This window comes from Tinamus guttatus, unplaced genomic scaffold, assembly GCF_059628265.1.
Source record: "Tinamus guttatus ecotype Peru unplaced genomic scaffold, ASM5962826v1 Tinamus_guttatus_pri_ptg000323l, whole genome shotgun sequence".
Taxonomy (NCBI): domain Eukaryota; kingdom Metazoa; phylum Chordata; class Aves; order Tinamiformes; family Tinamidae; genus Tinamus; species Tinamus guttatus.
Genome location: NW_028288857.1, coordinates 2,038,102 through 2,060,330, shown reverse-complemented (window position 1 = coordinate 2,060,330; position 22,229 = coordinate 2,038,102). Strand labels below are relative to the sequence as shown.

The window sequence follows — 22,229 nt, the reverse complement described above, 5'->3', positions numbered from 1 at the left end:
AGGAGTCACAGCATCTTGAGGAACTTTTTTTGACTCCTGAATGTTAAATGTTCCTTGGACAGAATATTTTTCCTCGTATGTTTTCACATCTACTTAGGTATCTAGGATTAAGTTTAAGTCCAGGATTCACAAAATATTTAGATACAAAAAAATAACCTGCTTGAAGGGTTTTATTTGGGAGGATAGAAGAAAATAGCTAGACACCTGCAAGTTCTAGCTGAATGTGAATTCACTAGCGTTCCTGATAGATCCTCTCTGTATAGATAATTAAAAACAGGCATCAAATATTGACAAAACTGCTTGTTGGCCTAGAGTTTAATACATGTTTATATAAAGACTGGCCAAAACAGTGATTAAGCTTCTCATACCTTAATGAAAGCATTTATGTGCACGTGATGGAATTGGTCAGTGAGGCTTGCAGGTTGTTAGCGTGTCTGACATTTGTGCATACAGAACAGTCCAAGGGATGCCATATAAAGAGTGCTGTTAGTTTGCGTTGCTCTACTTAAAGTTGTAAATTTTGGAGTTCCTAGGTGTGATTTTAATAAGGTGACACCATATAGGCTGTGAGAGGTACAGAATACTAAATATACAGCATCGACCTTTATAATAATACACGGCATTTCTGTGAATGTCACTTAATGTTTTTTTTTCTGCAGAAATCAGCCCATTGCCTTTTTAACTTACTAGAATAGAGCTATCAAAGTTATTCAGTCATATTAAGAACACACCACCGCTGTGGTCCTTGAACAAGCGTATTCCAGCAGGATAACTTTTAGGCAGGATAACTCCTAGGCAGGATAACTTTTAGTAGCCTCACTGTAAAAAGGAACAGGTCGGAAACACCTGTAGTTAGTTGGGAATATCTGCAGAGAACCTGGAAAAAACAGAGTTGTGTGTTTAACTTGTTTAATGAATGTTGCTGCACACTTTATTGCCACAGAATTAATGATCACTGTGTTATTGATCACTGTATTATGAATAGCTGCAATCTGAAAATTAACTAGTGGGTTGGGGTTTTTGTTCCTGTTCTGTTACTGTCTGTTCTCCATTCAGGGTCAAGTTGCATAGAGTCTCTTATGCTCAGGACTTTTTCTACTTAAACCCATTCACATCTATCACTAATTACTGGTTTGACATTTCTATTTCTCTGTGTGATTAATTTGTCAAAAAAACCTCTAATTTCTGCCAGGGATTGTCATTTCCACCTTACCGAATTGTGTTGGACTTAGAGGAGAAAAAAACCACTATGTTTATTCATGCTATTAGTCTGCAAGACTATCAGTCTTTCTCCTAAGGAAAAGGACTGTATCGTAATGTCTTTTTTGTGCTAGAGTTTGTCATAGAAAAGGTCTGAATTCTATGAAGCTTAGTGCAAGAAAGCACAGAAGTGTATACAGTAGACACAGTGTATATAGTCATTTATTGTGATTTCTGACCCTGGGGCTTTCACTCCCAATGCTATCCTACTGCACTTCCTTATTTGCACTCTTTTTTTACTTTTCCTTTCCTCCTCTGGTGCTTTTTCACAGAAAACTAGATTTAATCCTTTGAAATAATCTGCACTTGTGCCTTAAATTAGACCCCACTTTTTTTTAAAAAAAAATGTATTTACCCTTGAGAGGGGACATGAAGAAAACACTACAGCCCCACATCCTGGAAGTCACCTGTGCATTTTTTATTATCTAAGCTAATGGTCGGGGCATCTGAATTACATGTTCTAGAACAGAGTATGCTGTGAAAGGCTCAAGGTAATCTCCTTGTATATATGGTGTCTGCGTGAACAAAGCAGATGGATTGTCCTGCGTGTTACAAAATTTGGAAGCTGAGTGTTAAAACAATCCTTAATTAAAACTTATCTTATATGATTGTTTTCTCCTGTGTTTATTCTAAAAACTCTTTTCAATGATATGTGAGAGAAACTTCTATAGGAAACAAATAAGTGCATGATGCTTCCCATAAGTGAGATGATTTTTTTGATGTATTTTCACCTCTGTAGGTGTTGTTGGTGATAAGCTGACGATAGGAGTCTCATACACAACCTTAAGGTGAGGGTAGTAGGCTGAGACCTCCGCTCTGCTCCTGCTCCTCCTATGGCTGCGGCAGCTCGTGACAGGTCTCAGCTGAGGGCTGAGCTCTCCCTGCTTCTTTTGCCATGGCCCCCACTTTGCCTGAGCATCTTGCTGAATCCAGGCTAGTTTTCCAGGAATCTAGAAACACTATGAATTGCCCATAGCGAAAGAACTCCTCATAAAAGCCTTTCTTTTTTTTTCTTCGTATTTAAAAACAAGGAAAAGATTTAAATCAAGAGTCTCTCTGAAATAATTCTCTAACACTTTAAAACATAGATTTTTATTAATAAAAATCATTGTGATAAAATAAATAAAATTTTAGCTTATGTACAGTAGATTTTTTTTTCTGTACAAGACACTGTTGTTTTGTCTGGTGCTCTCCCTCCATTCTTGACATTGAGATCAGTGTGTAATAAAAATATACGTGATTTTGCTTTAACCAGGAGCAGCTGCATTCGTCGCAGAGAGCGGAGCAGGAGCAGCCAAGGGAGCAGGGGGGACGGTCGGACAAATTCCCGGAGCGGCTCCGGGAAGGAGGCACCTCCCGGTGCCATCCCCCGCAGGGACCCGCGGCCTCGTGCTCAGCAGGGACGGCCCTTCGTGCACTCCGGGCGGCAGCAACTTCTTTCCCCGAGTTTGACGAGCTCGGACACGAGGAAAACCGAGGAAGCCAGGCCCATGAGGAAGAGCAGGTCTGGCAGGGAGAAACAGCGGAGCAGTGGGACCGGGAGCAGCAACACGGGAGCAGGGCGCTGTCGTGCGGAGCAAGAAGGGCCGGGTGAGGCCCTTCTTACTGCAGGTGTTTGCACGGGTGCAAGGGCAGAGCTGCACAACCTGCCCGGGCTTCTGCAAGCTCCCAAGCTGGAGCAGGGCTCGGCAGCATGTGCCCAAACAGCCCGCGCTGCGGCCTGCCCGAGGGCTGGGGACGTCCCCGTGAGTCACCTGGGCCCGCTGAGCCCTGCCTCTAACAGCACAGACACCCCTGGACTGTGGCAGGGGCTGCCTACAGCGGCTGTACTGGTGAAACACGTTGTATTTCAACAAGGAAACATTTACCCACTATTTCGAAACGGAGGAACTGTGTAATCATCCGAGGCAGCTTCCTTTACAGTAAATCTTGCCATGTCTGCATTTACATTCATTTATGTGCAATGATTCACATCATTAAATATTAACATTTGCGTATAGCTATATGCATATTTCTTTCACCAGAGTTCTCCTGGGAGCTATCATGGAACAACGGGGCAAATCTGAGCTGCTTTGTAAAGATTTTTAAAGAAAAAAAAAAAAGCATTACTTATTTTGTAACTTACCTAACGCTCCTAAATTCTCTGTCTGGAAGATCTTTTGTAATGGAGGGATGTATATAACAGCCAGCTGTCCCAAAAATGACCCAAGCACAGAGTACAAGAACATGCGGTTTCGAAAAAAGCCTATTTCGGATATCAGCTTTGTCTAGAGAGGGGAGAAAAGAAACGTGGTATTGCCCAGTCTCCTCATGGTACTTGAATGTCAAGCTGTTTCTTTGCAGATAAAATCTATTGCTTTTTGGCAAATTGCAGTTACATGAATGCTAACTCAGAGCTGGGTACTGTTGAAAGAGGAGTTGCAGTTGAACTGTGATGGTCAGTTTTATTTTAAAAGATAAAAAGATAAAAATTGTGCTGCTTCAAATGACATCAAAAATCCTCTTATTAGGCAAGACATTAACACGACTAGTGTTTATGTTAGTACACTGAGACAAAATAATTGCTGCTGACAGAGCAGTCATTCATCTTACCTGAGAGCGGCACGTCAGGGCGTTGAAGAGGTCAAAAAACACAAAACAGGTAAAAGTCATGGTGGTGGTTCGGGGAGTTATGCCACTTTTTGGATTCTGAAAACAGATGTGAAAATAGAGGTGCTATTTAAGAGGCTGCTTACAAAAATGTCAATGCAATACGTGAAATAAATATTCTCTTTAAGGACTGCACTCAACTTGAAGTCTAGGAAAGCAAATGAATAAATCCAGCTCTAGCTGCTGTGGCAACGTTCATTTCCCACTGCTAACGGGTGAGTTTACAATCTTATCAACAGGGTTTTAAATTCTTAGCATGGAATTTGACCAGAGAGTCCTAAAATGTATTGATGACTTATACGAACCAGTGTGTACAAAACACAGCGTTGTGCCAGAGGAATACTTCATGAACATCATAAATAGTCAAGTATATTAGCTGACTCAATAGGAGGATTTTTCACCAGAAGCCTGGCTTTTCCCAGAGCATCAATTACAGAGCTGCAAGAACAGTAATCCTGGGCCAGGATTCATGTTCAAATTACAGTATTCTCAGTGTGATCATTAATATGAAGACTGTAATTTATCTGCAACGTGTTACTTCTTTCAGAGGTATAATGTTGATGTGTGGTTTATCAAAGAGAAAAAGTAATTTAATTCAGAATATTCTTAGCTGATACAGTATTAACTGTCTTTACTAACAGTAAATCATTGTGCTGATGTACCTTGCAGTGACAAGTACCGTGAAGCCTTGTCATGATATTAAGGAATGGTTTTCCCGTTCTGGAGGGGAAGCTCCGACCCAGCGAAGGCCAAGGCAGCACAGGAAGGCAGCAGCAGAGCAGGAGCTGACCCTGCTCTCCTAGTCCTTCCTCCTCAAGGGCCACACGTGCTGCAGGGACTGCCCTTCGCTTCGTTCCCTGCCTCGATGACGAGGGGACGCGACTGCAGGCTTTGCTCACCTCCTTCCAGAACACGAAGAGGGTGCCGCTGATGATGATTAGAGCCGACATGAAGATTTTCAGGATCAACGATCTGCTGAGGATGGTGTCCGTGATGCAGCGAGGGGGCTGTTTGATGGTGTCCTTGTCAACAGGTTCAACTCCCAAACTGCCTCAGATAGAAGCAGAGCAGCATGTTTAGTTACCACGGATCATCCCCAAACGGTACTGCTGATGAGAGAGAACGGATCTGGGGGATGAAATCCTTTAAGACAAAGCATGAGAGGTACCAGTGTTGTGGCAGGACTACAAATGGCCCAAATACATCCAGGGACCTGTATAAGCATCTGTTTTTATGTAACAAACTCCTGAAATGGCCTATTAGGCTACTATATCCCAGCCCAGAGGGAGAGCTGGTTCTAAGGTTATGGCCAACACCCCTTCCAAAATGGAACAGTTCTACACAGCAGGTGAATGAAGTCCTAATGTCTTGTGGTTTTGGAGAGCAAGGAGAGAGAAGAGCGATTCATCCCATCTAACCACCAAATGATTGGTTCTTAGAGCAGAAATCATAGGAGCTTCTGTTCCAAAGCCACATTCAGACTTCTTAAAAATCAATGGGTTCATCAAGTCTATTTCGTTCATTTGAGTCTTGCATACCTCTGGGCTGGAGGCCCATCCATGATGATGTTAATCCATAAAATCTGCATAGCATTGAGAGGATTCGGTAGATTGAGCACCGTAGACAGAGTGATGAGGCTCAAAGCTGAAATGCTCCTGCAATCACAGCAGAGGGTTATTCTGGAGGGCCTCACCCAAAAGGAGCTTCAACCCAAACCTGAGCAACCACAAACTCACGTGCTAAGCTGGAACCGCACAAAGTTTTTTATGTTGTAAAATATTCCTTTTCCCTCTTCTATTGCATTCCTGTAAGGCAGAGGAAAAATAAACAAACAACTAGCATCCACACCATTTTAAATTGTGCTTCCTGTGAAACTCAAAGACTATTTTTTGTCTTTTCCAGTATTTTTTTTCGGCTGCAATTCAGAGCCCAGCTTAGGACAGGGACACCAGTGCAGCTTCTTAGTTAAATGACTGATAGCTAAAACAGTGGTAGACCTGCAAACGCTGGTTCTTGAAGCCAGGTTTTGGTTCATCAAGCAGGCATGCGACCTGCTTCTATCTTTACTCTGCCCACTGTGTCTGTTTGTTATGAACCAACAGAGCGTTGCAAATTACACATCTTTCTTCTGAGTTTCCTGGATACAGAACAAGCTATGAACTACCAAGACTTCGAGGTGCTTTCAGATCCCTACAGTCTACTATAAAAATGAGAAACCAGGGTATTTTCAGCATAGCCACATAACAAACTTATTGCAATAGAAAGCAAGAAGGTAGCTGAAGTAAGAAAGTGGCTGAGGGAGGAAGTATCTGAACCTACATCACTGTGGAGAAGTCATCGTCCACGAGGATCATGTTGGCAGCCTCTTTGCTGACGTCTGTGCCTGCTTGTCCCATTGCAATCCCAATATCAGCGGATTTAAGGGCCACAGCATCATTGACACCATCGCCTGTCATCGACACGATTGCCCCAGCCCTTTGCAAAGCCTGTAGGGGTGGAGAGGTGGGAGGCTGAAGCCAGAGACAAATAAGCAAGCCCTTTTGGCAATCCTAGGATTTGCACTTAACTAGCAAAGAACAGAAGGCTGAGACTATGCAACAACTTTAAGGGTCAAATGGACTTTAGCAGCTCACAAGTCTATGAACAATACGGAGCACAGGAAAAAAAGTCTCAAAGGGACTGAAAATTAAGAGATTTTCAGGAGTATTCAGTATCTTAACTCCAGACCTGCCCTGCAAGAGAAACACTAGTGACCGGTGTACCTAGGAGCAGTGCTCTAGCTTGGGTTTTATTGCCCTGTGGTTTAAGTCAACCTTTTCTTGGAAAGCCAGGAGGTGTCCTGAGAACTCCTGGATCCCCCTCACGCCTTGGCAGTGTGAAGCATGCAATGCTGTTGAGAGGCTCTCAGTACCTTTATGATTTTCAGTTTGTGCTTTGGACTTGTTCTGAAGAAGACGGAAACCTGCATACCAAAGAGAAAGTTACAATCATGGGTCAGATGGATGCTGCTGGAGATGGAACCAGTCCCTATTATTATAATCAAAAAACCATTACATTCTTGACAGTGGCTGTCAGCTCTGACTCTGCCAGTTGTTCCAGCTCTTCCCCAGACATGGCTTTCAGCTTCCCGTTGCAGAGACCAATATTCTGTCCTGCAAAGGAGAGCCCAGAATGACATCTGGCTTCAGCTCAGAGAACATCTACATTCCATTCAACAGCAAAATAAAACGTCAGTTAATGAGACAGAGATTTAAAGCCTATACTGCACATACGAAAAGAACAATAAAGATGATTAATAAGCAAATGCCGCTGGACATATGGAATAGAGATTTGTAGGAGTAAAGCTAATTTTGGTACCTATAGCTGTGGCAGTTTCCAGAGCGTCTCCAGTTATCATCTTCACTGATACACCAGACTCAAAAAGGGCTTGAACAGCTTCTCTCACTCCAGCCCTCGGGGGATCAATTATTCCAACCAGACCCAAAAATGTGAGTCTGCCCAGTTCTGGACCTGAAGCCAAAGCAAGTACTAGAAAAAGAGAAAAAAAAAAATAAGAAGAAGGCTGCATTATTTATTATTTATTAAAAAACATTAAAATGAGCATTTAGAAGATCCTAAGTTTTCAGCTGGAGAAGTGATTAAACCAGATATTCCAGTCTTGCACAGATACGAAAATTTGCACCACTTCAAAGACACGAGTCTAGCTGGATCAATGCACTTCTGCTTCACATTCATTGCTCTTAGGATTTGTGTCTGTCTTGTTTAAATTTATCTACAAGTCCTGCCTGAATAAAGGGAGGTTAAACAGGGGCAGTGCAATGTTAGGGCAGACACGAATAGATGACTGTGCAACAATAAGGTCTCTGCAGAGACGTTTCGCATCTAACAAAGTGCAGTGTAGCTCCAGTTAAACTAGTGCCATCAGGTCACCAACACTCTGAACGTTTTGTTCCCGTCCCTGGTGCCTAACCGTATCCTTCAGCGGCCGAAATAAGTCGGGGATATTTTGCCAGGGGTTCGTGTCCATGTTGCTTTGATGACTGGAGCAGCAGCTACCTGAGCTAATTGCTTCTCTTCAGAGCAGCAATTTGCCCTTCACAGCAGCAGATAACTCTGATACTGCCAGGCAAAGGTCACGCATGAGCTACTAACCGCAAGACACAGGCCTGGAGAATATATATATATTAATGATACCTTCTTCCAGAGCGTGCTGCCAAGAGTTGTTCTCACCCACTTATACCCTGGGAATGGGCACAAGAGAAAGTGCCTTTATTACGGTGTGGAAAGTCTTGAGGTGCTTTTGAAATGATGTTACTAGTGATGGAGGAAGTGGGATGTGTGTGAACTTCAGTGGGTTGTGTGCTGACATGCAGGCAGCAGCAAAGATCATCGGATTTGGTCCAGAATTGAACCGAACGGCAAATAAAAAAATATCAGTGCCCAAACCCAAGGCAGGACAGCAAATTATAGAATCACTAGGGTTGGAAAAGACCTTCAAGATCACCAAGTCCAACCATAAGCCCATCACCACCATTCTTGCTAAACCTCAATCTGCCTTCAGTTTCCCACATGTGCTGCTTTCGTTCGGAGCCCTCTGGAGCTGAGAACACCCTGACCAGATTGTTCTCCTGCTTGACAGTCTATCAACAGTTTGCATAACAAAACAGAGAAGAAAATGAACACGGGGATGGCAAGGGAGGAGGAGAAGGCAGCAGCGTGCGCACAGCCGTACACCACCTGCACCACCAAGTGCAGAGGCGAGACCCAATGGAGAAGGAAAACCCGGAGGCAGGAGAAGCTGCAGGCTCAGGGGTCTAGACCATGGACACTGACCCCGGAGACCCGAGGATCCCATTCGTTTCTCTTCCTGCTGGTAGGAGGCTTTCTGCTGCGGCGTGAGCGAGAGGGAAAGGCCCCCGCTGTTGTACATGGTGCAGTACCGAATAACTTCCTCAAAGGCTCCTTTCATAAAGTAAATGTCTTCCTGGTCCTTTAAAGGAAGGAGATAATAGATTTTATCAAAAAAAACCAAAAAGTACGTTTTTAAAATATGGAAGCATATAAAGCCTTACATCTTTGATGAAACGGCTCTTTTACCTGTTTTGTGAAATACCCATGTGCATGTACAATTTATAGGAAGGGATATTTTTGCTATAACCATTTTTCATGCTGGGCCATTGGAGAGACAGGCAGAACAGTCATGAAATCGGTGGCGTGTTTTGAAAATGGAGAACAGCATCTGCTAAGATTAACTCCTTAATCTGGTGAGGAGAAAATGGCCAACAATTCCTTGCAAACATTAAGCTTTTTCTTCCCCTGCGAGTTTTCACAGAAAAGCTTTTGTTTCCCGGCTCAACCCAGCATAGGATAAGTATCATCTCCCTCCATTCAAAGGCAGCATTGCAATCTAGAATTACACCCCAGCCGGGAATTTTGAAATTTGCTCAGCTTTTCTCCTGACATAGTTAATATTTGAAAACCTTATTTGCTAAAGAGATACCATTTCACACCCATTGTGGAGTTGCACAATTGGAAACACAAAACCTGCTGACGGAACCGTTTGCTTTACCTGGTTTTTCAGCATGCATTTTACAGCCATCCATTTTTGTTCAGAGCTAAACGGAATCTCCTTCTTTCTTATATAAATATCTTTTATGTCACTTAATTCCATCTAAAATAAAGTAAAAGAGCACTGTAATACTGAACCATACTCCCATATATTTTCTATAGCACAGTATATCATAAGCAGTAACCATTGGCCAGGTACTTGCAGGCAGTTGCATTTCAGAGAGCTGCAGGAAGCAGGGGGAAAATTAAACTGTACATGCTCAAAACTGCCTTCCCATTTTGGTGCCTGATTATTTAAACTCGAGTTTGAAGCCCCTCGTACTCTCCTATTCCTTGGCTCATGCAGGATGATGATTTTAATTTAGCATTTGGAGAAAAACAATGTTATCGTTTCACAAAATAACGTGGTTTCACCGGTGCAGTTGCACACCTTAGAACTGGCAGGTGTTTGCAGGTAATATTTCTGTGTAATCATTTAATCAGGCAACTTTGGTGCTTTACAGCCCACCTGGGGTCTGTGCACCACAGGCTAAGTGATGCTGATTAGATGATATCGTGAGGTGTTTTACAGCCCTCTTCCTCCATCAATGAACATGAATGCAATATGCAGCAGAAACGTTTGTTTTACACACTCATAAATAGAAAAAAAAAGTTAAAAGCTACCAAATGCCCTACTCCAGGGTGACCCTATGCCATAATTTATAATATGGCCCATTCTTGTTCTTCTCTCCTCCTCCTGAACCCTTAATTGGAATCTGCAGAAAATATTAAACAAGCAGTCTGATGTGAGCCCAGAAGAAATCCATTATGCAGAGTAATTGCACACATTAACCATGCAAAACAATTATTACTGTTAATACAGAAGCTCGGGGAAGATGTTTGTCTGCAGCAGCAGGTTTGTGTGGGAGAGATGTGCATGTATGACCTTGGGGAGAAGAAACTAAAACCAGAGTGAATACTTTGAAGGAGACTGCTCACTCTTTTCTAATAATTGCAGCTTCTTGTTTTTATTATTAATTTTTGGGAAATATCTGGAAATTTTTAAACCTTACCAATCTTACCTTCATTGCAAGGGCAATGAGAGCTCCTTCTGTGGGCTGCCCAATTACATTATTTTTCCTGATGATGGCATTATTAACCACACAGCCAGCCTAAAGGAAGCGACATATTTACATGGTTTATTTCTTTAAGCTAAATTCAAAGATTTTTCATCTCTTTTAATGAAATAAATGCAGATTGAAAGCAGCCACATCCCCAGATAAGAAATATCACCAGATTTTAGATAGTCCCAATTCCTAACAGCCTTTGTCAAAAGGAGAGGAGCCAAGAAGGGAGCTTCATAGACACCTTAAACTGAAGGCTCTGCTCTCTCCCTGGATGCTTCATGCTTCCTTCTACCAACAAGCTCCAGGTATCTTGTAAGAATTACTCAGATCCTTTCTAGAAGGGTCCTCTAGCAAGGCAGTTCATTTTAGAGTTATGAAAGTAATGTTTTTCACACTCCTCACCCAATTTCATCTGTGAAAGTTAAAAATCACGTGCAACTAAACAGGCTGGTCCACAATTTATACTTACCTCCACTAATTTCCCAACGGAGACATTGGAAAATTCCTTGAGAATCTCCTTTGATGGCAAAAGATAAACGTTTCCTTCTCCATTATAGCCTACCCCACTAACCTGAGGAAAGGGGAGAAAGAGCAAAGTTCTCAGCAGCAAGCAGGACCATCCTACTCCATATTTATATGGGGAACATGCTTGGTAACTCAAAGCATCCCAAGTCCATGGAATTGTATGGTCCATACCTCTGCCTGGAATCCATCCGAGGTCACCAGCTGAGTCACCGTCATCTCGTTGGCTGTCAGGGTACCCGTCTTATCGGAGCAGATGACATTGCAGCAACCTGATGCAAGGAAGCTTTAATCAGAACTAATAAATAATGCAGCTGCACAAGGAGATTTGAGGTCTTAGAAGAGGGAGAACATGTTGTTCTGATGTTACCTAAACTGCGCATGGGCATAAAAGGAAAGAAACACCAAGAAGTGGAGGGGTTTCCTAAGAGGAGGTTGTTACGAAAAAGATGAGGGGGAAAGGAATTGATTGCACTTCAGGGTATCGTGCACAAAACTTGGATGTGAGATGGGGTAGGAGGCAGCTGGAGAAGGCTGTGTTGTATTGGGCATCGTATCATAGACAGGCAGAGAGGACCCTGATTTCCAGCGACGTGGCCAGTGTTTCCGAGCTGCGATGCTGCACACCAGCAGAGCAGCTACTATGTACTGAGAAGAGTGATCAAATCCCCACTCTGCTGCAAACTTCCTCAAATAGTCATTTACCCCTTGCTTCCCTGTCTCTAAATCTGAAATAACAGCCCAGGTTAAGGACTGCCACAAAAACTACTTACCAAAAAGGTGCAAACAGCAGTGGTTGCCCCGTTCAATCTCTGCGTTTTGGCACTACCATTTCGGCAAAGCACATAATGATTTGGAAGCCAGTTCACATTTGCTCTGGTGCCCATTTACACCATAGCACAGCAAAATAGGGGATTAGCACAGCGGCCACGTTAAGGTTAGCTTCCAGTTCCAAAAGTGGGGAAAAGACATTAAAGAGAATCAGAATCCAACTCCTTTCTGAGTTTCCCTCGTGGTTCTGCCGGTGAGGGACACAGACCCTGGCAGCACGACCAGCACCAGGTAAGAACCCAGGGAGAACAGAGCAGAGTGAGCTGCGATTAAATGAATTGCCATTTTGGAGGATTAACACAGAGCAAAGCCACCACCTCTCATATTTCATTTTCATTATTTACAATTAAGGAATCAGATAAAGAAGCAGGATATCATTTATCTTCCTTTCTAACAGACTTAGTGCAATTACTGGGCAGGGGAATACAGCTTTTGCCACCCATGGACTGTCTCACAGAGGAACCAGGCACCTTGCTGTGATGTCTTTGGGCAGAGCCCTGTTCAAACGAAATTCTGAAGGAGATAAGGCAGACACAGATGTGCTGGCTCAGGGCAGATGCAATAAAATGAGGGTGGTAGGAATCCTTTGGTGCAGAGCAAACAAGGGCAGTTCAAACTATGGCAGCACTTCCAAGGAACATGAGTCTTACCTGAAGCATCAGGCTCTGCAGCACATTTGAAACTGCATGGGCCAGGCCTCGAATGTAATTGTACTTTCTGATTAGGAAACTAATTAGTACTAAGCATGCAGCATGTCTTGTCTTGGTGTCACTCCCATACTGAGCAAAAAGGTCAGGATAGCAGAGCCTTGAATATGGGGACCTGGGGACAAGGGCCAAACTGGAGGTAAGGGGAGACACGGGAATAATTTCATTATAACTGCCCCATGGCAGCACGGAGGGGCTGGATGTCTCCTTAAGGTCTTCTCTAGCCCTATTTTCCATCTCTCTTTGGACATTGGGGGATAATCCCACACACTGTGGAGCAGCAGGTGGTTGTAAGGTCTTCTAGCCAGATGTGAAAGATGGATTCAGGATGGGCCTGTGGGACTGGCCACAGGGTGGTGAGGAAAGAGGGACCAAGCAAATCCACCCCACATGGACCCACGCCTGGAACTGGCTTGCAGCAGAAAGGAAATGTCCCAAGTGTTTTCTGTCTGCACCATCTCTAATGGAGATCAGCTCCATCCAGAAAAATAAAGGAAAAGGGAGACAAATGTAGGGCAGAAAACGTATCTAAATCCAAGGGGGTTTCTCTGTCCCAGGAAGCACATCCACAGCTATTGACCCAACCGAGGCCCCCCTGGGCAGCCCGTTGCTCTTCAGCAGCCAGGCAGACGCCCAAGCTCCACGGCCCCTTCCAGGCTCACCCAAGGTCTCCACGATGGGCAGCTTCTTCACGATGACCCTCTTCTTGGCCATGCGGAGCACGCCCAGCACCAGCGTCACGGTCACCACGATGGGGAGGCCCTCGGGGATGGCGGCCACCGCCAGGCTGGGGACAGGGGAGAGACACCAGCTTCAACGGGCAGGTCACACTGCAAACACCTATCGAAACGTCACACGGGGAGCCCGTTTCCCTGCTTATTTGCACTGCTCTGGGAGGCCATCGGCCGCCCGTGCAGCACCAAGCACTGAAATTTCTTGGCACGCTGTAAATGAAAAAGCAGGATATTTATCCAGCCCTTCCACCTTCCTCTGGGCGATTTCGGCAGAGCAATTCCTTTTCTTCTTTACGTTCCAAAGAGCATTAACTTCTGGCTAAGCGGGGATTTAGGGGTTGGGTTTCGTTTCATTTAACTTTCTGAGGATAGAAGTTCAATGCTCCTCAGCATCGCTGCCTGTTTGTTGGCTCCTGGCCTTCCTTCTGTTCCTAGCCCCTCATTCCCTCTCCTCCGTGTGGGTAGGAGCTGTGGATAGAAGGATCAAGCTCCCCAAACCCGGCTGGCTGTGCGAGGAGCAAGAGCATCATTAAAACCTGCGGAAAGATCCTGTGCTGGAGAAATCCAGACACTGTCTGCCCTGTCCCTCGGCAATCCCAGGGGTAACTCTGGGCACTTCGAGGGACACAGAAAGTAATCAAACAGTCTTTGAAACCCAGAGGCTTTTCTCCAAAAGTTGGACTTCAAATTCCTATTTAAAATGACAAAAAGTGAGAAGCAGGTGAGCACTGAGCTCATTTGGCTCTTTTTTTTTTTTTTTTTTTTTTTAAAAAGTGAATTATTTTAGAGCTATGACAATGCCAAACAACAGGTTTTATTGATACTACGAAAAACACATGGTTTATTATATTTGATTAAGGGGCTGTGCATGCATCTTATGCCCTTAAAAGCACATTCTAATCTTTATATGTATATGCAGTAAGAACAGCAAAGGCTAATATTTGCTGTTGCTACACTCCCACTAAATTCATAGTGCTCACAGTTAAGGACATTCACAGCAAGATGAAGTGGATATTGCCGTGAATTTTTTTTTTAGACCACATCATTCAAAGGTAATGATGAAAAAGGATCTGAATTTAACATCTCCCCAAGATTAGATAAATTCCCATTTTTTTTTCTACTGAAGTCTATAATAAAACTCACATTAATTTTGCCAGTGCAAGATCAATATAAGTTTTTAAAGGATCTCCTCTTTTGTGTGAAGAAATGGCCATTGTTTTGAACAGAGAAATCTCTGGGATACATTTCATTACAATACAGAGGGAAAGGTGCTTTTCTCACCTAACTCCAATTGTGAACATGCTGAGAAGAGATTTCCCTTGCAACCAGCCAATGAGCATTATTAAACCTGCAGGAGAGAAAAAATAACAGACTAAAAAAACCTTAAGAAATAGATATGTATGGGGAACTGAGTATATGATGAGGCCCCCAGACCTCCTCTTCCCAAACCTTCCTGCTTGGACCCTGCTAAGCTCACATCAGCCCCATCACCAGGGACATTTGGAAAAGGAGCCCTGGAGCACGGTAGGTTTTAGGGGCTGACCACGCAAACAGGAGCGTTTCCTTCGACTCACCGATGATGCCGAAGGAGAAAAGGGTGAGCTGCTTGCCCAGCCTGTCCATGCTTTTCTGGAGAGGAGTTTTGGGGGTCTGAAAGCAGAGAATGGTTATTTTTCTTTGCTTATTAATAAATCAAGAGGAATTCAGCTTGCGTGCAGTGACTACAAGCCCCGTATTGCTCTCATCATTGCCCGGTGTTGAAGCCCAAACATGGTCCAGGCTGCAGCGGACACGGAGCATCCTGCGGAGCAGGAGGAGGCTCCATCCCCCTGCCTCACTGCCTTGTGCTAAGGGCTCAAGCAATGCAGCAAAGCAGGGCGTTAACTAGCTCCTTATCTGTCGGCCAGCAAAGGCCTGGCAGCTGTGGAAGTGAAATTAGAGATATCTAGAGGAAATTGCAGCAACAAAGCAACCGAGAGGGGCAGGCGTCTGCGAGGCAGCTGCAGACCGAGCACCCAGAGTTTAGGTCCCTGCAAGAGCGGCCCGGAGACGTCTTTACCTCTTCAGCTTGCATCATCTTAAACACCTCGCCAAACTGTGAGCTTTCGCCTGTCCCAATAACTACCCCCTAAAAAAGAAAAAGCGGGGAGGGGGGGAAGAAAAAAAGAGATTTAAAAAAATGTCATAACATCAATCTTATGCAGGAGATTCTGTAACTACCATCAAGGGATAGATGGAGGGGCAGGACTCACTTTTCCCTTCCCGTAGCGCACCAGCGTTCCCATGAAGACCACGTTGCTCAGCGTGGTGATGTCTCCAGCCTCGGGCACCACGCCGTCCGTCTTGTTGCAAGGCTCAGCCTCGCCTGTAAAACTGGATTCATCCACCAGCAGATCCGTAACCTAACGAAACGCGAGCGTTTCTGGCAATGTTGAGACTCGAAACTTCCCAGCGAAGCTTTGAGTACCCCACTGTGTTTACCTCTATCAGCCTGAGGTCGGCAGGGACCCTGTCTCCCACAGAGAGGTATATGATGTCTCCAGGCACCAGCTCCCGGGCGAGGAGGTGCTGCAGCTTCCCTTCCCGGAGGCTGCATTGGGCAAATGGAATAAAGAGAGGGAAGAGCAGGATGTGAGGGCTCCTTCGGCAGCTTCCTGAGTGTGCCCAGAGAGCGGCCAGTGCAAACAGGAACGTAAAAATAAACATAACAACAAGGAGAGCTGATTATGCTCCCTTTGGGGCTGTTTTAATTCAGAAACAGATGGGTGGATTATGGAAGATTCGCATTTTGGTGGTTAGTGACTTAAATAGCATCTAAGCAGTAGGTAGAAAATGCAAGTCATGCTTTTCCCTTGGCTCACACTTTAGGTCATGCCGTGCAGGTCACTTAGGAGACTTGGAAAGCTTTGGGAAGGTAGAACTGCTCCTGATGCTTTGCTTTTATGTTAAGAGCGCAGTCTTTTGAATGCTCAGGTGCTTATGCTGTCATATTAATTGCAAAAAACTCCAAACGGTGGCATTAGTAAAATGCAACGATGGGGAATGTTTGCAACAAGAAAGGGCCACACCACCTCTTAGGTACAACCTTCCTGCAAACCCAATGGCTTGTTGGTCATGTTGGCCTTGGCAGAACTGCTCTGTAAAGAGAAACGAGAAAGCGTTCCCAGCATGTTAAGGCGATGGGACATGCCAGGCACGATATGGCTATTCCATGGAAAACGGCCCTTGTGCCAAAAGCAAAGGATGCAGGCGGAGCTCCTGCAGCATGGGGGAGCCAGCAGCGTGGAGACCTTCTCCTGGATGCCGCTGGATGGTGAGCGGAGCATCTCCAGGAGCTTCCTGGTGCTCAATTCCAGCCCCATGGTGGATCCAGATCCAGGGGCCCAAGGAGATGCCACCACCCCAATGCCCAATGCAGGTGCACGGCGAGACCCAGGGACCCACAGAGCATCATCGCCCACCCCGGCCCTCTCTCCTCACCAGTTGCACTCGGGGGGCACCAGCTTGTGCAGCTCCTCCAGGGACTTTTCGGAGCGGTACTCCTGGATGAAGGCCACGGTGACCACGATGAGCACGGCCTGCAAGCAGAGCCGCGTCAGGGCCCCGGGGCTGCGCGTGGGCCGGACCGGGTGACAGGAGGGCCACCTACCATGGTGATGCTGGCCGCGTCCTCGTACTCCCTCGTGACCACGCTCACCAGAGCCGAGGCCAGCAGCAGCAGAATGAGCGGGTTTTTGAACTAGAAAGGGAAAAAAGAATAACGGAAAAAAGATTGCAGTTCTGTAGATATTAAATATGGCATTGCTGCAGCCAGGCTGGCACCCAGCTTCTACAAAAAGCATTGCAAAGGTGGTTTTTTCTCTATATTCTCTTTGTGGCTTTGTGCTGCCTTTCCTCACCCAGGGCTAAGTCCTGCCTGGGACGCACGGGACCGGGCACAGCGAGGGCAGTGGGAGCTCCCCTAAAGACCCTTCCCTTCCTCCCATCCCTGCTCCACATCCTGTCTTCCCTGCACAGCCCGTGGGCAGCCTGGAGCCTTGCACAAAACCCACAATTGTCCTTTAGAATCCGAAACCAGAAATCCTCTCTATTTTCTTTCTTTTTCTTTAATCTGCTAAGCTCTTCCTTGGGCGCAGGGCTGCTGGAAGGAGCAGGTTTCAGCCTGGAAGGGCCAGGGCATTTCACTAGGTTCCCTTGTCCCTGAGGACCTGCAAACTCATGACATTTGGGGAAAACTCCTCACTTTTTTGTCATTTCACACATGAATTTTAAAGGCTTTGGTCCCACTTGAGAAGATGACGGCTCTGCAGAGACAGCACAGGAATGGACATTGCTGGACTAAGCCCAGCTTGGATAACAGGAATGCGGAGATGCCCAGTGGGAAAATTGAGGCTTAAACCCATTCCGTGTTGGAGGGAACAGCAGAAATACCTCATTGCAGGAGCCAAGTTCGGTGCTTTCCTTCACTGACCACCTCAACAACCCAAATCAGGGAAGTTTAAGCTCCCACTGTTTTTCCCGAGTTTTCCCCAAAGCTTTCCCAAGTTTATCACTCGTCTTAAAGGGAATAAACGTGCTCCAGGAATCAGGGCACCCATCCAGAGCTTTTGATTTGTGGGCTGCATGGAGTCAAAAGGAGTTATCTTTATTTTAAGATGTTATCTCCCCGCTAAATGGACCCACATCCTAACCGCGTGTTGGCTTTCCTGTGGGAACAGAGCGTCTCCCTGCCCAGGGCACATCCTGCCCCGGGGCTGAAGCTGTCGAAATAGAAACCACCAGCAGTTCAGGGTACCAAAATGCTCAGGCCTATTCAAAGCAGGTTCCCAGGGCATAAAATCCAGGCAGAAAATCCTCACCTGGTCCAGGTATTTCTTCCATATCGGATCTGCGCTGTCTACCGAGAATTCATTCCAGCCGTGTTTGAGCCTGCGCTGCAGCACGGAGACCTCGGAGAGTCCGGTCTGCAAATCAACCTAGAGGGGAGCGAAACAGCCAGCGCTGTGCAGTCATCCCAGAAAACGGCTTGAGGAAAATCTGGGAACGCCAGGAAACTGTAGGACATAGGAAACTACTTCTGTTTGGGGATTTATTTCTATCAAACTATAAAACTTTACCGTCGTCCAGCACAAGAGCCCATAAAGGGAGCACACGTTCATTAACAAAGCCTAGAGGTGGGGAGTCATAGATGAAGTGGCAAATTAAAAGTTGAAAACAGCAAAGGAAAGAACTGATTTCTGGTTTCACTGCACGTGGTGAGGAGGGACGAAAAGATCACGTCCTGAGAAAGTGCCCAGGGGACAAGTGGCAGCAAGATATATTATTGCCTGCATTAAAAGATGGCAACTTCCATCACCAAAATCACAACAAGCGCCCGGGATGCGGCTCGGGCACAGCAGGTCCGAGGTTTCGCCCCACGGCGAAGGGGGAAGTTTTCCACAGAACCAAGGAAGGATTTTGCAGCTCGGTCCCTCGGCCCGATCGCCCCTTCCCCAGGCCCTCACGTTCAAGGCTTTGGCCAGCTCTTCTTTCTGGCACTTGCAGGCATCCTTGGGGGGCAGGACGGCCACGTCCACCTCTTGCTCGAGGATTTTCAGCTCGCACTCCACACAGGTCTGAGGAAGAGAGATAAAGCAGCATTCAGGCAGCACCACAGTTAATAAAAGCATTTCAGTATCTCTCTGGTTCTTCTCTTAATCCTATTCCTTTCCCTTATCTTTTTGACCACGTGATTACACAATTAACTAAGGCCCTTCCTAAATCATGGCACTTTATAACATTTAGTAATTAAGCTTTGTGGCTGCCACAAAGCTTGGTGCATCTTATCTCTTCTCAGCAAGGAATACGGACGTTAAACGACTTGGACACAAACGATGTTGAACAGCAGCTGCGAGAGGCTCCGTCCTCTGCAAGAATTCAGAACAGATGCAACCGAGAAAGGGAAAAAGAGAAAAATAAGAAGAAAAAGAGGCTTTTACAGAAAGTTAAGAATACAAAACCTTCTTTCATAGCCGGGCAGGCTCAGGAGCCCCAGGCAGGGATTAGGGGCTGGTGGTATTTTCAGGGGATGGAGAAGGACACGCTCCAGCAGCCTGAAGCAGAAAGGGCTTTTTTGGCATATATACATTTTCTATACATATATAATACTTATATACACACTATTTATTTATAATAGAGATAAATGGAGTGCACCACAGAGGAGACGTGAAATAGCTCCTACTGCAGAGTAAAGTATCCAGCCCTTGCAGTGATTCCGGTGCCACCTCCGGGGAAAGGTTGAGCTGGGATCTCCATAGCTCCGGCTTCACAGGAATTAGGAGCCGGGTTACGGCAACGCAAACAAACCCAGCGCCGGGCTAGGAGGAGCTGGGGGTGCCAGCAGGCGCCCTGCGCAGATAAGGGCTTTGCCCTGCCAACATCTCACCTGGAACGAGGAAAACCTGTTTTTCCTCATTAAACACATAATGGGCTTAAACTTGCAAGAGGGGAAAAGTGAGCACAAGCTAAAAACCTTTATTGGGGCACTTGGTGCCTGCTTGTTCCTTGCTGGCTTGCGCAGGAGCCGTTTTACAAGCCAGAGCCACCTGCCTCCCCAATACCTTGGAGATTTGCCCCAAATAGCCCGGGCGGTTTCTGCAGGGGCCGGGTGTCCCCGGGGCCGGCTCGCACTGCGGGTTGCCCGGGGAAGCGGCCGAGGACGCGTGGGACGGCGCCCGCAGGGATCAGCTTTGCGGGCGGCTCCGTCTCGGATGCGACGGCGGAGCCTGCGCTGCCGGGAAACGGGCCCCGGCGTCCTGGGAGTTCATCTGGATCGATCCGCTCCTGCCTGCGGGATTTGCCCCCTTCCGGGAGCCCAAGCCTGGATCCTCCAGCCCCTTCGCTCCATCATCGGAGCAGCCCGGGTCCAAGGGTGAATCCGCAGGGATCGCTGCAGAGCCCCAGGGCCGGCTGCGAGTTCTGGCGAGGGGCAGCGCTGGGATTTCCCCTCCGCAGCCTCCCCTGAGATTTTGCATATTTTTTTTCCTCCATTTTGGATTACTTTGGATTGATTAATACGTCGTAATCCAGGAAAGAGTGGCCTGGGCTGTTTAGCCCAAGGAGCCCTTTAAAGCATTGAACAGAAACCCTGCTCTCATACATCCTTCATGGCTGCTAAAATCCAAGTCGCTCCTCAGCCCTGGCCCAGGGGAGAGCTGGGCTGACGTTAACTCCTCGCCTTCCCGAGACCCTCGGTCTGGGCTGGGATCCAGACCTTCCCTAAAGCTAAACCTAAGAAGGGAGAAATGCTGAGAGGTCCCCAGGTGATGGAGGCAGATCCAGGTGCCAAGACCTTTTCCAGCCTCTTCTGAGACATTAGAGGTGCTGCCAGCTTTTCTGCAGGAAAAGCAGCCACGTCGCAGCCAGCGTGAAGGGCTGGCACCACGTGCTGGTGTCACCAGGGACTCCAGACCGGCGCGGTGGCATCCGCAGCAGCTCCGCTCCCCCGGGAACTCCTCATCTTCATCCTCCTCCTCTCCGGCGCCGGCTCTTCCAGCCCACTCACGCAGTGGATGCTGTGCAGCCACGGAGGATGTTAATGCGCCGTGTCCTGGGCAGCGGGACACGCAGATGGGAGCAATCTGGGTGCTCCTCACTCCTCTCTCCATGAAACATCTCTCCTTTAAGGAAATCTATATCCATATAGACTTCAGATTCAGGTTATTTCGTTGCTGTCTTTGCATCCTAGGATGACAATCAGGCGGACATTGCCTTTCCTTCAGGAGGGCATTTCCCACTGAAAATTCCCATTGCTTCACATTGCTTCCTACTTCCTAGGCCTGCAGCAAGAGCATGAGGCATTTCCCTGGCAGACCAGAAATGCAAAACGCCCCGCGCAGACCAGAGCTCGGACTCCATGAGGCTGCGGATTTGGGCGTAAACACGAAATATTGTGGTGCAACAAACACGGTATTGCCAAGGAACAGGCTGAGCGCCGCTGGCTTCCAGGCTAGGTAAGGTCAGGAACGCGGCCTGGGGAAAAAGAACAGGCGCTTGCGGGATGCAGCACGGGGTCCTCCTGGAGTACGGATGGTACCATTGGGATGGCGACAGGGATGAGCGCTACGTGCTGAAGGATGAACAGGTAATGTGGGAAGGCACCCTGCTCCAGCTGGGACGTGGGAGGAAGCGACAGGAGGGGGGAAAACAAGCAAATAAATCAAAATCCACATTCTCACATGAGCCTTGTCCAAGAGAAGCAGGCGGTCTCCAGCGCGGGCTCTGCTGAGAGCTGCTGTGGAGCCCTTCTGGGGTCACTCGCCGCGAGCTGTGACACTAATAGTGACACCGAGGGGGGCACGAGGACGGGACTGGCCACCGCAGCCACCCACGGTGCCACCGTGTGCCCGTGCTCACGCATCCCTAGCGGGCCACACGTCCCGGCAGCGCCCCGGTCACCCGTCCTCCTGCTGCCACCGCGGAGCGGCAGCCCCGGCGCACGGGCTGCTCCGCAGAGGGGAAGCCCTCACCTCCTCCTCCTCCTCCTCGGCGCTGCCCAGGGGCCGGTAGGCGCTGGGCACGCGGCGCCCGAGCGCGAGGAGGCCCCGTCCCGGCATGGCGCGAGGCCGCCCGCGCCGGCGCCGCTCAAATAGCCGGGCGCTTCCCTCCGCCCTCCCGCCGGGCAGGAGGAGCGTCACCGGTGCCACCTCTCCGGCGGCCGCCCAGCCTGTTCGGGGACTTCCAGCCCGGGAAACCTTGCACACGGCCTCTCTGCTTTGCGGCAGCGGGAGGTTTCTCCATGGATTTTAGCACGTGGATGCAGAAGTTCAACATGAGCATCCCTCCTGGAGGATGCATCCCGCTGCCGGGGGATG

At 47.3% G+C, this 22,229-nt stretch overlaps 1 protein-coding gene across 1 annotated transcript; it reads right to left on the bottom strand.

Moving 5' to 3' along the window:
* Nucleotides 1–2,653: 2,653 nt before the first annotated feature.
* Nucleotides 2,654–21,971, bottom strand: ATP2C2 (ATPase secretory pathway Ca2+ transporting 2). The gene is made up of 26 exons (XM_088529098.1): nucleotides 21,885–21,971; nucleotides 18,882–18,992; nucleotides 18,237–18,353; nucleotides 17,027–17,116; nucleotides 16,858–16,955; nucleotides 15,859–15,967; nucleotides 15,630–15,779; nucleotides 15,437–15,505; nucleotides 14,952–15,027; nucleotides 14,659–14,725; nucleotides 13,306–13,430; nucleotides 11,280–11,377; nucleotides 11,053–11,154; nucleotides 10,539–10,628; nucleotides 9,479–9,580; nucleotides 8,743–8,899; nucleotides 7,267–7,437; nucleotides 6,964–7,061; nucleotides 6,821–6,871; nucleotides 6,229–6,395; nucleotides 5,646–5,714; nucleotides 5,448–5,564; nucleotides 4,809–4,956; nucleotides 3,853–3,948; nucleotides 3,386–3,527; nucleotides 2,654–2,766 (listed from the first exon to the last, which is right to left on the bottom strand). The coding sequence occupies exons 1-26, from the start codon at nucleotides 21,969–21,971 to the stop codon at nucleotides 2,654–2,656; spliced, it is 2,820 nt and encodes a 939-aa protein (XP_088385224.1).
* Between the last annotated feature and the right edge of the window lie 258 nt (nucleotides 21,972–22,229).